At 39.0% G+C, this 16,293-nt stretch overlaps 1 protein-coding gene across 5 annotated transcripts in view; it reads right to left on the reverse strand.

Annotated features, from left to right (window-relative positions):
- MLLT3 (MLLT3 super elongation complex subunit) overlaps positions 1-16,293 on the reverse strand; it is a 131,695-nt gene that overhangs the window by 27,680 nt on the left and 87,722 nt on the right. For all 5 annotated transcript variants that reach the window (XM_064439632.1, XM_064439630.1, XM_064439629.1 and 2 more), the window contains one exon: positions 12,589-13,194. In XM_064439632.1, coding sequence (XP_064295702.1) covers positions 12,589-13,194 — 606 coding nt within the window. The remainder of the gene's footprint in view (positions 1-12,588; positions 13,195-16,293) is intronic.

Raw genomic sequence — 16,293 nt, forward strand, 5'->3', positions numbered from 1 at the left:
CTGTTCTCAAAAAAAAGTCAATAGTAATATCCAGTCACTGTAAAACTCAGTTTTCAAGCACACAGGCTACCTAAGCCTAACAGTTGCTTTTTCTCCAAAAATCAACCTATTGTTGTCTTTCATAATGAGCAGGCAGATTTACAGCCCTTTATTTCCAGTTTACTGGAAATAAAAAAGGGAAAAGGCCTGGTCTTGTTCATATTATAGGGCATGGAAACACCAGTGAAACTCCTCCGTATCAAAAATTTCTACCAGCATTAACTAATTGAGACAGCATCACAACAAGGAATGGATATGAATACATATGAAGTTGTTATAATACCTTCCCGGTAAAAATTTTGCTCTGCTTTAGCAAGATCGCTTTGAGAAGCCAAACTATAGAAAGTCCCAGTGAAACAGAAATGGTCATCCATTCACTTTTTATTAAAGAGGGTTCTTAATGCCTCTTGAAACAATTTACATTATTTGTTGAAATAGCCCTGTCTGAAAATTTATTCCAAGAAATATAGATTAGCATAAATGTTAAAATAGTTAAGTATCGGAAAATTAAACCTAGCTTTTTTGACTTTGAGAAATCTGGGTGAAAGCGCACCTAGAGGAAAGAGCTGCTTTTAACATAAGAATGAACACTTTAACAGAAAAGACTTGCCTTTTCAGAAGAAACTAAATACATGCCTTCCATATTCTATTCCATATTCTATTCCATATTCCATAGCAGTCCACCTGGACTTCAGTAAGGTCTTTGATATTGTCTCCCCTAAGATCTTCATAGACAAGCTCTTGATCTATGGGCTGGATGAACAAAGAATGATGTGGATTGAAAACTGCCTGAATGGCTGGGCCCAGAGGGTAGTGATCAGTGGTGCAAAGTCTAGCTGGAGGCCAGTAGCTAGCAATGTACCCCAGGGATCAATACTGGGTCCAGTCTTGTTTAACATCTTCATTAATGATCTGGATGATGAGGCAGAGTGTGCCCTCAGTGAGTTTGCTGATGACACAAAACTGGAGGATTGGCTGGTATGCCAGAGGTGTCATTCTGCCACCCAGAGGACCAGATGGACCAGATGACCGTCAAGAGGTCCCCTCCAACCTCAATCAGTCTGTGATTCTCTGAATCTGAAACACAGCCTTTCTTTAACAACTAGTATCCAGAAAAGACCTTAAGCCAAACATTGGAACTGTTTTGTCTGAACAATTGTACTGGATGAAACAGGATTTGCATTTCCTTAGAGACCCTCATACTGAAATATGTAAGAAAATAATTTTTCTTCTACATTTATCTTCATATTTTGTCTTAGCTTTATAAATAAAAAGTAAATTTGAGAAAATGCTAACATAAAAACTCAAGCTAGTGCAAACTAATGGAAGTTCTTGTAAAGTAGCCTCAACGAAGAAGGATGAAATCTCTGTTCTGAGTATGTAGGTAATGCTGGCAAACCCAGGGTTACATAAAGTCTATGTTTCTCAAAACTGGCACTAAAAACTGTGTTATCTGGACCACATTTCCCCAGAAATGTGTGAAAATACATCAATATTTGTGAAAATTAATAATGTATGAGCAGTCCAATGTGGGAAAGTTAACAGCTCTATATTCTATTCAAAGTCTGAATTTTGGGGGGGGGGGGGAACCAAACCAACCAAAAACCCACAAAAATTAGGCTCACTGATGGAAGATTAAGAGATCCTAAATAACGCACTTGTTCTAAGAATGTCGCTTATCTTGTAAGATCAGTGGCATGAAAGCCCTGTGATGAGACAATGGTGACTGTCTGTACTCTGGTGAGCGTGGAAAGGCAAAGTAAGCTGACAAGCAATACTCAGATATTGATTCTCTGGGAGTTTGACTTTACAATTTTTGAACTTTCCTTTTGAGAACCTTCACATATTCCATATGCAAAGCTCTCAAAAGCCAACAAAGGAGAGATACATGTTTTAAGAAAATCTAATCTTCAATTTTAGTACTAGATAAAAACTAGAAAATTCAGCCTAGGCGTTAAAGCCAATGTAAGAGTTTCATTCAATTAATCCACATTTTCTGCTCTAATGGGAATAACAGCAATGATTGAAGATAGGTAGTAGCTGTTCTGGTGAGCCCTGACAGCTTCTCTATCAGAAGGCAACACTTCCTGATTCTCTTCTCTTGCCCTATTTTCTCTCCTGTGCCCTATTTTACTTATCAGGACTGAGAAGGGCACATGTTGATGCAGTCGCAGTTCACTGTTTGGGAAGCAGACAGTTTGCTCTCACTTTTGGTGCAGTAAGAAGGTTGTTCATCTAAATTCTCCCAGATCTGAGGTCCTGCCGTTAGAAATTCATGCGCTCATATTAACAAAGAAGCAGCTGGAGAACAATCTCACTACGTGCAAAACTTCTTTTATGTATGTTATTCTGCATTACAGTACATTTCTACACCACTGGGGATCTTGTCATCTCAGCAGGTACTCTTAGACTTTGCAAATTCACCATAGTTCCTCTCTCTTCTTATGTAGCTCAAGCTTTGTAGAGTGCTCCCAGCATGACCCTAGACTAAACCTTTACTATGCAGAAAACTTGTCAAGGTCATAAACATCAAGTAAATACAGACCTAAATATATGAAAAACAACAGCTTTTCTTCTGAAGTGCTGCTGCAGAGTCCCTATGCATGCACTGTCTTTGCTATTGCAGACTGCTGGCTCCTGAACTTATGTCCCAGTAAATGAAAAAATTTATCCAAAATTTCACCAAGGACTATAGGGAGATCTCGTGCAGCTCTTCCATGCATCTTTGTGGGCCCTGTCATTTTTACAGCAAGCCTCATTATATTTACTTTTTTTCTCAGACTTAACTCCTGGGATTTAAATGACTATGTGAAAATCTCAGCTTTCATTTCTGTACATTCCAGTTTCAGTGAAAAGCTGCAAAGAGAAAAATACAAAAAGCTATGCTACACGCTAAAAAACCTCTCAGGTCTCTAAAGCAAAACAAAGCCCCTCAAACTGTTTTTTCAAAGTTTTATAATTTTTAGCCAATCTTGTGATACTGTAGACTGAACAATGATTTTTAGACATCATGGTTGGCAACAGTATGCTCTACCCATTTTTTTCTCTATAGATATTTCTAAGGCATCTGTCAGTACGGTTCCTAAGCACCTGCTCTGTGCTAACTTTATCAGGTATTTGTCTAGTAGTTTTCGCAAAAGATCATGTGCATTATATACACACAGAACTACACAATGCTGATGCTCTGAGAAAAACACCACAGAACAAATTACATTGTCTTACTGGTATTTACCATTTACAGCTGACACATCTGTGCTGTAACTTTGCCTACACATGTACTTCTACTGATTACTACAAAAAGTAATACTAATTTAGAGCTCCTTGTCTCTGCTTTGGAGACTTAAAATAGGTTTTTCATAGTGGGATCTTAGCTTTATATTTGTAGAAAGAGTTTTGCAACTTTTTCATAAGGTATAATAAATTACCAACACAAGATAAAGAAAATATCTTTAAAAAGTAAGAATATGTAATACTTGTTTATTTTTAAACCACATTTCACTCAAACTATTACAATGTAATATATTTTTAATATAAGTGATACAGGTAACTGAAGTTATTAAAAGTATTGGCTAATCATTATTATTATTTAAAATATTGGCTAAATTAAGATCTCATGTACTATATCCCCTGATCAATCTTGAGTTTTACAGTGGTTGAAGGATCAAAAAGGCTGCATATGGCACAAAAAAAAATCAAGCTGAACCATGTAATCTACAAACTGTTTTCTTTGGCTAAAATTGTAACACTTAACTTGCAAAATTTTCTCTACTCCTAATGGTCTTGTGCCAAAGCAAATTTAGGTCACCAAGTACAACAAGAGTGGCTTTTTCCTTTTACCTTGAACCTGCCTTTCCCTGCCTTGAACCTGAGAAACTTTGCCACTGAACTGTTTCTGTTCAGAATATTCAGACCATGGCTCTTTGCTTGATATTCCTGCCCACTCATGATATTTTACTTTTCTTGTGGAAGATGCAATGCAACAAGCACTGTCCTTGAAACCATGTCATTTCATCCGTAAAGTTACAGTGTATTAACTAAACTGCATTAAAGCAGCATGGGCAATGGAAAAAGATTATGCATACAATGAATCATAGAATGGTTTTGGTTGGAAGACACCTTTAGAGATCATCTAGTCCAGCCCCCCTGCAGTGAGCAGGGACATCCTCAGCTAGATCAAGTTGCCCAGAGCCCCGTCCAACCTGACCTTGAATGTCTCTAGGGATGGGGCCTCCACAGCCTCTCTGGGCAACCTGTTCCAGTGTTTCACCACCCTCATTGTAAAAAATTTTTTCCTTATATCCGGCCTAAATCTCCATCCTTTAGTTTAAAACCATTAGCCCTTATCCTGTCACAACAGACCTTGCTACAGAGATTGTCCCCATCTTTCCTGTAGTCCCTCTTTAAGTACTGAAAGGCTGCAATAAGGTCTCCCTGCTGCCTGCTGCAGGGAGAATGAAAGAAATTAAAATTATCACAGCCTGTAACTGCTCTTTTCTTGTCATGGTTTAAACTGTAATACTTTTGCAGTTGATAATTTGAGTCAATAAAACCACACAGATTGTTCTTGTATGGAATCTCCTCCCACTATTTTAGGTAATACCCAAAACTACCTCACACAAAGCAGCAAAGGCATTTGATTTACTTCTGTCCTAAACACTACTGCTCACCAACAAGATTAAAGGGCATAAACCTAGCAATGATTTCCTGATCAGAGTAATCAATGTTGAGAGGCCACCAATCCAGTTACTGGCAGTATGATCTGATAATGCCCCTGGTCCCCATTATCCCCAGATACATGAGTAATCCTTCCTTGGGGCATTCAGGCACCAGTAGAGCTGTCTGTTAACCTCATCTACAAAACACAGCTCTCCTGGTGTCAGGGTATATATTATCAGTCACCTTTAAACATTCTCCTCTAATGTAGCTCTGAGGTGATGATACAAGTTTTGTGGATATTTAAACAGATTCAGAGAAGTGGAAATAGCTCCATTTATCCTTATCTTCTAACTGTGCTGTCTGAAACATTAATTCCTACAACACAGATCATAACTTCCTTCACTTTTCCCAGGTGGCTTGCAGCACAGTTAGTACAGAGTAAGCAATTCCTTCACAGAGGTTCAGACATCCACAACAAGAACAGGTAACAAGCCTCAAGATAACTTGAAAAACCCTACATATATGTCCTAGAATCAGGCAGCCCAGCCTTGCTGTGCTACACATGTGTACAAGGGCTATCATTTTCAGTGGGATCAAGCCAGCATTAATTAGTAAATTTCTTGGTCCCTTCACAGCCACACAATCTTAGAGCAAAGCTATATGCACCTACTTGTTTTCAGCCCTAAATGATAATGAATGGCGTGAGGTATTGCTGCTCGGAGAGGAGCGTTAGAAATCCTGCTAATGTACACAAGGCCAGAGGAAGCACAAACTACACATTGGGCAGATAAGGATTTCTATTTTCAAGGGAAGATGAAAGCCTGCTTAGAGACTTTTAATAGAAAATTTAGGGTTTATAGGAATTACTACCAACACAGATGAAAGTTTTACTCAAAGCTTTTTGTTTGTTTGTGGGAAAAAGTGTGAAGAAAATTCATTTTGCAACATCTTTTTCTAATAAAAATATCAGCTGTACTGAAATACTGACTAAGCCTAGTAAGACAGTGCTAGTGAATTAAACCAAACACTGTGAGTTAAACCAAATCACACTGACGCTTCTTAAAGTTTAAGTGAACGACGTTTTTTCTATTGCTGGTGTGGTGGTGTAGGACCACCTTCAGCAAACACTCAAATTATTGTTAGAATTAGTTGCAGACATTAGGCTTTCCTTAAACAGTAACTGCTGCCTGATATGCCTTGATTTTGCAGTGGAGTGGACACTGTTGTTATGAGAGAACAGGCAACCACACAGAGGGCAAGGAAGAGCACCGCTGGATTGCATCTGCTTTCATTTATTCCCTGTACCAGGGTTACATGCACATGTCAATACTGGAAGAACAGTGACACACAGGCACTATCATCCTTGAGTTTGGGGCAGGCACATCAGGAGCATCCCTTGCCCACTCTGAAAGCACCCCCAGCATTCCCTGGCAGTGCAGCATTGAGTGCCAACACCCAGCACAACCCCAGCGCTCCACAGCAGAGAGCTGAACTGCAGTCCCCCATCAGCAGGCAGTGAATTGTCATTAATTCTACACAGGCATGACACATGATACACTCACAGCAGTAGTGAGTTCAGGCAGCCTTTATCCTGCCCTGATAAAATTTAAACTTCAGGGGACTACTCAGCCTTTAAAATGAAAAATTAAATTATGCATTTATGGTGTGTCCTGGACAATTCACATCAGTCATCACTAGATTACAAGCTTCTGAATGCCTAGTGTTATGAAAATTATCTAATGAATTTCATGGGGAGTTTGGCAGCCAACCTTCAAAAGCGCATGAGTAGACCATGCCATTTTTGCCAGAGAAAACAACTGTGAACTTGATGGTTCCACATAAAAAATAAAAAGGGCATAAAAGCCTTGGCTAGATCTAACTATTGTAGACATTGTCAAACCACTTCAGCTGATAACTAACAGGTGTTGGATTTTATTTTAATTATATGGAGCCATTCTCGGCATCACAACATAATGTATGTGAGTAGAGACAGAGCAACTTCAAAGCAATGAAATCCACATCTCCCCTGATCATGGTTAAAACACAGTATTCTGTCTTTAGCATTTTGACTGCAACCATCTCAGCCTCGCAAAACTGCCATGACTTTACTGGACCAGGCACAAAATAAAGTTTTTTTTTGCCACAAAAGAATGAATATAATGAAAATATTGGCACTGCACTACCCAGTTAAAATCCTTACTTTCTGCAGTGTAGCAGGTGAAGAGAGTTTTCCAGCGTTGAAATGTAGAAAATCAAAAAATGTATTTATGCAAATGATTGAGTTAATCTACATGAGTAGTCCCCACTGAAACTGACACGTCCAACATTTGTGAATAAAGTAAAATACTGAAGCCTGAACTAGTAGCCTAATAACATATGATGTTATTTCGTGGTCAAAATTTGACATTGCCTAAAATTGAACATAACAACTCAATACGCATGACTTTGGCTCAAGAATGCAAAATTTCCTTCTCTCACAAGATTACATTTGCAACCTGGACATTTAACCATATCTATCTGTCTATCATAGTTTCTCTTCTCTATTTTATTTCTAGATCCGTATCATTTTTGGAAGCCACTGATTTCATAACACACCATGGTAACAAAAATATCTCAGTTTAACATCTGAGCTTCCTGCCACAGAAGAATCACATCAATCTTGCTTCCTCATCGAGCAATGGTTCATCTCACCACATACAGAGCAGCTTGATATGCACCTAAGCTTTTGTGAGCAAAGTCAAAACATTTTTCCCTTCATAGTAACAGCTAATAAAAATAGGCTTAGTATAGCAGCTGAATGGTGCAGTGCCATAGATGCTGCTGGTCACAGAGCACACTTCTGTTACTACTGTTTCCCTAAGGAGGTCTGATTATCTTAGGCCACTATTTCTGGAAGGAAACACCTTGGACTGTATAGTATTTACATGACCTCTAACACCCACCTCTTTGCAACTGCTGCATTACCTCCTTGACACAGGGGTACTACAGCAAACAATCCCAGAAGAGTGGCTGGCACGGTTTTAAGAGCAGCATTCACACCTGGACTAAAAGTAACCAAATGCAGAAACAATGCATTAAAATATCAAGCAGAAAGTAAAGATTCTATGAATATGACAGGTTACAAACCCAAGGTGCCCAGTCTGCAATCATCAGTATCAATCCACTTCTGCGTCATTGAAGATCTTAGCAGAGTCACAGTTTCACAAAAGAAATTAAAGACTAACTTCCTTTTATTTTTTGGGTAACAACATGAAAATTCTACATGGAGTTCTATTTCACTACTGTCATTTCTAACTTTAAATGTTATCTGAAAGAAATCTTAGTTTGGCTCCCAGCCCTGGCAGAAAGCAGGCTTTTTCAGCTAACATGGGCCTGGAGGTTTTACAAGACCATGTGGGTTTTCAAAATATTCTTCTGCTTTTCTAACAGTCAAATTAATAGATCATGTGCCAGATCCAAAGTGGCATGTTATAGATTACTTTAAAAAGGGACTCATGTTGTAACTTCAAGACTGCTTTAAGATATGCAAGCAGTTAATTAAGTACAAACCCATAGTCTATGTGATCACTACCGTATTTTCATTGTTCTCTAATGGACTTGCTAAGAAGGAGTAGGCATTTTATAACAAAGGCAAAAGACTTGCTAAAATACTCTGCTTTTAATAACTGAAACTCCTTAGCCCCGAGCTGTCAAATTTGCTAGCATGCACTTCTGCTCAGTTTGTATTTCTGGAGGCTTCGACATGCCAAAAGGCTGCTACTATTACTGGTGGCAATGCTACAATTGCAGAGACATATACAGGCAGAAAGGAAAAACACAATACACATCATGTGCAAAATACTCACACCAGAACAGAAATTCATCCAACCGAGCCACATGCATTCTCTAAAAAATCCACCAACAAACAACCTGCATGCACGGCAGATTTTAAGAGCTTTTATTTAGGTCACTGCAGCTGGAGGCACACTGGGAACATTTAACACCTAAACATTTATGTATGATCTGCCTGTTCTCCTTTGTGTCTTTCTGCTGCAGCACCTTCACTTAGAGCCATGCACCATTTTTTCCTTCCTATCCAGTCCAACAAAGCTGGTAATAATCAAACAAGAAGTATCAGAGGACCCCTTCTGCAATGGCTCCACAGCTCACAAGGGGCAGCTCCCACCACAGAAAACGCCTCACTCAGATCCAAAACTCTGTATTTCCCCACCCTGCACACCAATTTGCAGCCCACACAAATATTATGAGAACATCACCGTATTTCAAGGACAGGCAGCAAAATCAAGAAGGTCAAGTCCTTTTTTTTTTAATGATGTTGGTGCACTGTCCCACGCAGGAAGGAAATGGAGTTTTCTTTGGGTAAAACATCCTGCCACTAATTTAAAAGCAAAATCTTTGGAGTTTTAATGTGGATTATGCTAATATTCCTGTGCCTCAATAAAACCATAAATCTGACATGCTTTCAGTCCATACCCCACTTTACATGCTTCATACCAGAGCCAGTAAAATAATTCCTCAGCCTGTATGTGTAATTTCTAACAGAATATACTACATGCAGCTTCTGAACAGCTTTGCTAGCTCATGTGACTCTGAAAAGACCGACACTGTTTTGAACACCAAGTCTATCACTAATGCTGAGGTCCAACACACTTCAAACCACATATTTATTTGAAAAGTGATACTTAACAAAGCAGTGTGAAGAGAAATGGAGACACATTTCACTTGTGAACAGCTCAAAGTCAACAGAAAAACAGAGCTAAAATAAACACAGTAGTGCATTACACTACAGGGTATGCCAAATAAACCACAGAGAAATGACCATATGGGGTCTTAGTCTTAAAGTCATGCACAGAAAGGCTATTGAACAAGGGCAGAAAGTTTATCACTAAGCAAGGATGAGGTTCACTTTGTTTCCCACTGTGATTTTATATAGGTATTTGGAGCTCAAAACAGGGATTGACTGCAGGGCGTCAGGCGACAGTGTCGAGCTTTCTGCAATTCCCCCAAGGCAACAGTATGCTAACCTGGCTGCATTCTTAATCCTGAATTTTAAGGAACAGCTCAGAGGATGAATTGGTCATTTACAAACATGCTCTACCACACGAAAAAGAAAGCACCACTCTTGGAGGGTGCTCAAGCGCTACATCCTCCACTTCATGAAGGTGAAGGCCAGTATTTCAAGTCTGAATGCCCAGAACTAGGTACAGCATGATGCCAATATAGAGAAGGGTCAGGCACACCCTGCTTTTCTGTCTGAAATTAAAGCCCATTAATTGAAGGGATACACCCCACCTCAATTCACTTAACAGGGGCTGTATCTGAAAAAAACAGGGGAGCAGCAGCATTGCCTTCCTCTAGCACCTGCCCAGTGAAACAGCATCTCTGCATAATGACGCTTGTCAGCTTCCTTTACCATGAGGACTTATCTGAATGTCATCCTTAATTTAAAAACCCAAAACCAGCCTTTGCAATTGAGAATTAATCATGGACTACCCCTAGCTCTGAAAACGGTCTTTGGTATGACCAGCAATAGGAAGAAACTTACTTTTGCAGGAAGTTCTAGCTTCTAGTGAACACGTTCGATAAAAGCAGTACCAGTTCATCTGAACTTTGTGACTTGTTGGGACAAGAGGTAATTATGCAGAGATAATGCCAGCACTGTTTGCTCATGTCCCACTTCTCAACTTGCTTCTCACATATTATAAAACAATGAGTTAATGGCCAAAATTCAGAAGCAATGAATCTATGCCAAGGGCAGACTCCTCCCAAACCTCTGAAATAAAGATCTCTACCCTGCCCCAGACTTTTTTTTAAGAAGTGCACACAAAAACTACTTGCTTTTGTGCACCTACTGACAAACTGAACTCTCTGTAAAATACAAAAGCACGAATAAAATAATTCTGGGTGAAGTAATACAACCTTAGCTACAGAGCAGTTGCAGACAGCTCTGGAGCTTTTATTACAAATTTATCATGTTTCAGATGCAAAGTTATGCATATCAGCTAATACCAAGAAAGTAAGCAGTCACCATTTTGGGACATGTGTGTTTGAGAGTATCTCTTACTCCAGGGAGTGAAGAAAACATAAGTCCTCACAAAATACTTAGTGAAGTTATTAATAATTTCATTACATTGATTTATACAGTATTAGGTTTACACTATGTCATAAATGTAACAAACTAGAAAAAATGCACTTGACTCAAAGTTAATCTTTTTGTGGTATTGTAACAATTTTCATTTAGGTATTGATCTGTAATCTGATTTGTTGTATCTGACCCAAGTTTGCTGAGTTGTGTTTTGTGGTTTTGCTTTTTGAAAGCCACTTCAGGAATAAATCCTGGATACTTTACTATTGAATATCCTTCTAAATAATGATAAATTCTTTATTCATCCATACCCACCACTGTAACTGTACCAGAGTAAGAAATAACATTTGACTGAATTTTATAGCATATTATCATGCCAGAACATGCCACTGAAAAGTGTCTTCCCAGCTTTAGGCCACTATGTTGGTTAGTACCATGAAGCATTAACAGATCTGAAATAACTGTTCCTGTACAGCAAAAGCATTATCGTATTTTCACTTCTATTACTCTCTATGTCACGTTGCAACTTTTCACTTTTTTTTCCCTTTATATGACTATATTTATAGGCTATACCCTTTAAGAATCTAGCTGTAAAATCTACTTTTCCTGAAATGCTCAGAAACCCACTCAGAAACCACCACACGTACAAAAAGTTCAAACTATTTTTTCCAACAAACAGAATTGCCTTTCTTACACTGCTCAGTCACTTTTTGCTAGGAATGACTCTTTGTGAAATTCTGTAGATGCTCTCATTAGCCAGACTGCACAACTTTCTCCCACAGCACTAACAATGGTGTGAACGCACAGGCACCTTAAAATTATTCTGGGTTTTCTAGAAACCTTTTCTAAAAATAAGCCTATTTTTGACTTTCTAAATAGTATCCAGACACTGACTGGAGCCACACTCAGCCCGATTCATTGAGGACAGTCCCAGAGTGGCAGACGCCCTTTTCACCCATACAGATGTGGACTCCACTGGTCCTCCCACTGAAGACCTGCCTGTTCCATCTTCCTCTCTACCAGGCACACTACCTCTAGCCATAAGCACAAATAAAGGCACCAAACAAGTCTTCTTTTTTCACCCCTTTTCTTCTCTACTCATCTCTCTAAAAAAGATGCTTCTAAAAACCAAAGTCTTCTAGGAGAATAATTAAAATCCTAATAATCGATAGCAAATTATGCTCGAAACAGATGAGCAAGCATGGTAGACAAATATTTTCAGGAAAGCAAATTTCCATAAAAACAGCCTTTCTTCTTGGGTAAGCCTGTTACTTTGGATGGACTGTCCTCATCAGAGCAAGGATTCAAAGAACTCCTCCTCCTCCACAAAACTGGCATCATTCACAGAACTGCCCGTTTCAGCAAAAGGAAAAGGCATTCACAGAACAGCTGAAAAACAACAAATAACACTCTGATTTACTGCAACTCTTTCCTGAATTTACTGAATTCTCTAACACCTGAACACAAAGACTTAGGGTGTGAAATACAAGCATTTAAATCAATTTCCTTTTCTCTCACAAGAAGCATGAAATTCAGAAGATCAAGATCAAAAGAACAATATTATTTATTGCTAACTCCCAAAAGCTCATTCGTCATAATATCGACAGATTTATAAATTGAGTAGTCTTGAATAGGCAATACAACTCAACTAGAACATGCATAAGTATGAAGAGCCGGCAGTCAACATCCTTCAGTTTGAACAATCTGCCAGTAGACAGGAGAAAGGAAGGGGAAAATACAAATATGGTGCACAACCCCACAGACTGGGAATACTCAAGACATATGAAGCAAAACCAAACACCACTTACTTCAGATTTAGAGGACAAGTTTTCCTCCATATCAGAATCATTGGGATCTACAATATCATCAAACGGTGGCAGGGTAGGTGTTGTCTTTTCCAGTGCATCATTTTCAATTTTGAGCCTTCCTACCTTGAGTTGAGATCTATCCTTTGTCTGTTTTTTGTCAGCTGAACAAGTAAGAATCAGCGGTGGGGCACTAGAAAAACTTTTAAATAATGAATCTGGGCCACTTTTTTTTCTCTTTTTTGCAGAAGGTTCATCAGAGTCCAGAACAGAGGGCCTTTTTGTAGGGGTCTTCTTTCCTTGCTGCTGCCCATCTGTTTTGGTAGGGATGGGGTTGTTTTCAGATTTTGGCTCCTTGGACATGGGCTTGGGTTCCTTGAAGGCCATCTTAGGAACAATTTTTTCATCTTCTAGTGGTTTGTTTTCTTTGGGTTTCTTACAGGATTCTTTGGAAGAATTGTTGTGTTCCCTGGAAGGTTCTTTGAAGGCACTTTTATGTTCTTTTGAGTCTTTAGAAGTTTTCTCCTTGTGCTCCTTTAACTTCTGGGTCTTTGAAAAACTATTACTACTGCTGCTGCTGCTATTTGTGTTCAGAATCCGAATTGAGTCCTGCAAAAAGGAGATGGAATATTTTACAAGTAAAGGGGAGAGGAGGAAGGGGAGAGGAGGAAGGAAGAGGAGAGGAGGAAGGAAGGGGAGAGGAGGAAGGGGAGCCCTTAAAGCCCCAAAAGACAGACACAATAGGGACACAGGATTCATATTAAAATCTTGGAACTGCAGGTTGAAAACCAGAAACTGCAAATACCTATATAAGAACAAACTCCATCATTTTGGACAACTCATCTGTTGCAAAGTGGTGGAACATAAGCAGTTACTACTGCTTGTCAATATCTGCAAGTTAGTTTTGACCTTAAGATTTAGGTACGCTTTTCAAGAAACATCATAAGATGAACATAAAGACAGTTTAGGAAATGTTAACCATAACCATTAGCTCATCATAAGTGAAGATCAGGATATGACCCATATACTGTAAACAAGATTACTTCAGGATCAGAGCAAAACGTGTGGTCCTGATGACATTTCAAGCAAAACCTGACTTCTCTGCCGTGATCCTCTCTCCAGTTTTTGCTAGATCCTTTTCCTCATAGACAATAACAACTCTGGGTCCAGCCTAGCTATAGAAGACTTGATCTGACACACAACATCTCAGCAGTCAATGTATTTTTATGGATCACTTCCTTTACTAAAAACTCTTCCTTATTCATATTTATTGCTATTGTCCTGCTGAGTATTTAATTGCATTTTTTAAAATTCAGCTGTTCTAAGTGAGAAGGGTTTCTGAGAGGTAATGACTCAGAGGTCCTATAAGATTGGCAAAAGCAGGAAGAGCAAAGCAGTATCACTCCTTACTCATATATTTAGTTAGGGACATCCCAATACACAGTTCTAGAATCACAGTTTTAATGAAATTCAAGGTTGAAAGAGAGAATGATGAACACTACTTACAGTAAAGTGTTCTTCCAATATAATTTTTATGCAATGAAAGCATTGTTGGAAATGGGGTTTGACTTTCAATAATTTGGTTTGTAATTCATCCAAGTCCTTTGCACCAAAGAGGTGCCCAAAATTCTCTCATCTGTGTAAGACTGGATATGCTTTCATCTGTATAAAACTGATGTAAAAACCCCTTCCTCTATTTTATTTTCCAGCAATCCACACTTACCATTCTACAGTGCTAAGAATCTACTTTTCTTTTTGACCCTTGTACAGGTTTTGGCTGGGACAGAGTTAATTTTCTTCATAGTGGCTGGTATGGTGCTGTGTTTTGGGTTTGTGTTGAAAACACTGCTGGTAAACACACCTATGTTTTAGTTATCGCTTAGCAGTACTTGCACAGCATCAGGTTCTTCTTTATTTCTCACACTGTCCCCCCCCAGCAAGTTGGCTGGGGTGCACAGGAAGCCGGGAGGGGAGGCAGCTGGGACAACTGAGCCCAAGTGACCAAAGGGATATTCTATACTGTATGACGTCATGCTCCGCATATAAAGCTGGGGGAAGGAGGAAGGGGGGAACATTCAGAGTTGTGGCGTTTCGTCTTCCCAGGTAACTGTTATGTGTGATGGAGCCCTGCTTTCCTGGAGATGGCTGAACACCTGCCTGCCCATGGGAAGTGGTGAATGAATTCCTTGTTTCACTTTGCTTACAGATGCAGCTTTTGCTTTACCTTAATAGGTAAAGCCTTTATCTCAACCCACAAGTGTTCTCATTTTCACTCTTCAGTTGTCTCCCCCATCCCACTGGGGGAGTGAGCAAGCAGCTGTGTGGGGCTCAGTTGCCTTCTGGGGTTAAAGCACAACAACCCCCTAGCATATATGTAGATGTGGTATGTCTGGATTCTAACACTGCCACAGATTTACAGAACTCCAGAGGAGAAAAAATATTTAGCTTTTCTTCCCCCTTACTTAACCACCATTTTACCCACAAAATAGATGGGATAGCAGAAGTGCTCTGGAAACAAGGATGAAAGCAGGACATGGCCAGCCTCAACCTTCACAGGAGCTGACTAATTTTAAAACTGCTCTGAAAAAAACCCACCCAATAAACACAGCAGAATTAGCCTGTTTAATGAAAGCTGTGTCAACAAGAGGAGAAATTAAGACCAGAATACATCCACTTCTGTGCTCCCTGTTGGCAGATGACTAAGTACTTCTGACTTGTCCAATCAGGATGTGTTAAGCCCGTATTTAATGCTGTAGGACCTGAACACCTACTACGTGTGCAAAAAGAGCAGTACACCTCCTTGTTCTCTGTCGGAATAGGTGGAAACAATTAATTAAAAATAATTAGTTTGAACTTTTTTTTCCCTTCTCATTATCTTACCAAATAAGTGAAACACTGAATTTTCACACAGTGCTGCACGAATTATTCAATTGTGCTTTTTGTTCAGATATATCTTGCATCAGTACTGCAAATGTATTTTTGAGTCAGATTTGGAAATCTGTGTATCTACACAATATATATGCATCAACATTAACAATGGGCAGAAGCATCAGCAATGAACAATATTATGATGACATTTGAATGTCTGAACTTAAGGCATTTCCTCACTTCCCAAGCAGTAATTTAGAAACAAAAATAAAAAAGCACTAATCATTAATTAAGATGTTTTACCTTCACCAAAACTCATTTCCTGTTTTTTTTTTCAAATAATAAAAAAAAAAGTTCTGTATTTTGTTTGATGCAAGATGACCCCAAAGGTTGACATATGAACTATTAACATTCCTATCTTCACATCTTGTTCTATCACACCAGAGATTTAAGTCTGTAAGTGTTGCTCTGGGAAGGAAAGAAATACATGCCATTAATAAACTAGATGGAGTCCTTATGTTTCTTACTGGTTTCTTTGCTACATACTTTAAATTGCTTCAAAAGAGGAGACTCATTTTAGTGGTTTTCCAACGCATAAGAGCTGTGAAATAGGTCCTAGGGCACAGTAGTATTAAAATCAGTGGGAACTTGAAATCTTTCTTGCCTTTTCAATTTTAAACCCAGACTTCTTTCCTCTTTCTACAACATGGAAAATGATGTTTTCATAGATATCATAGTACATATGACGTACTTACGATGTAGACACCCATGCCATGCTCGCTGATAGCTACTTTCATTAAGACAGCCAACACACTGCTTTTATATCTGCATTCTTTCTCT

The sequence above is a fragment of the Phalacrocorax carbo genome, chromosome Z (genome assembly GCF_963921805.1).
Source record: "Phalacrocorax carbo chromosome Z, bPhaCar2.1, whole genome shotgun sequence".
Lineage (NCBI taxonomy): Eukaryota > Metazoa > Chordata > Aves > Suliformes > Phalacrocoracidae > Phalacrocorax > Phalacrocorax carbo.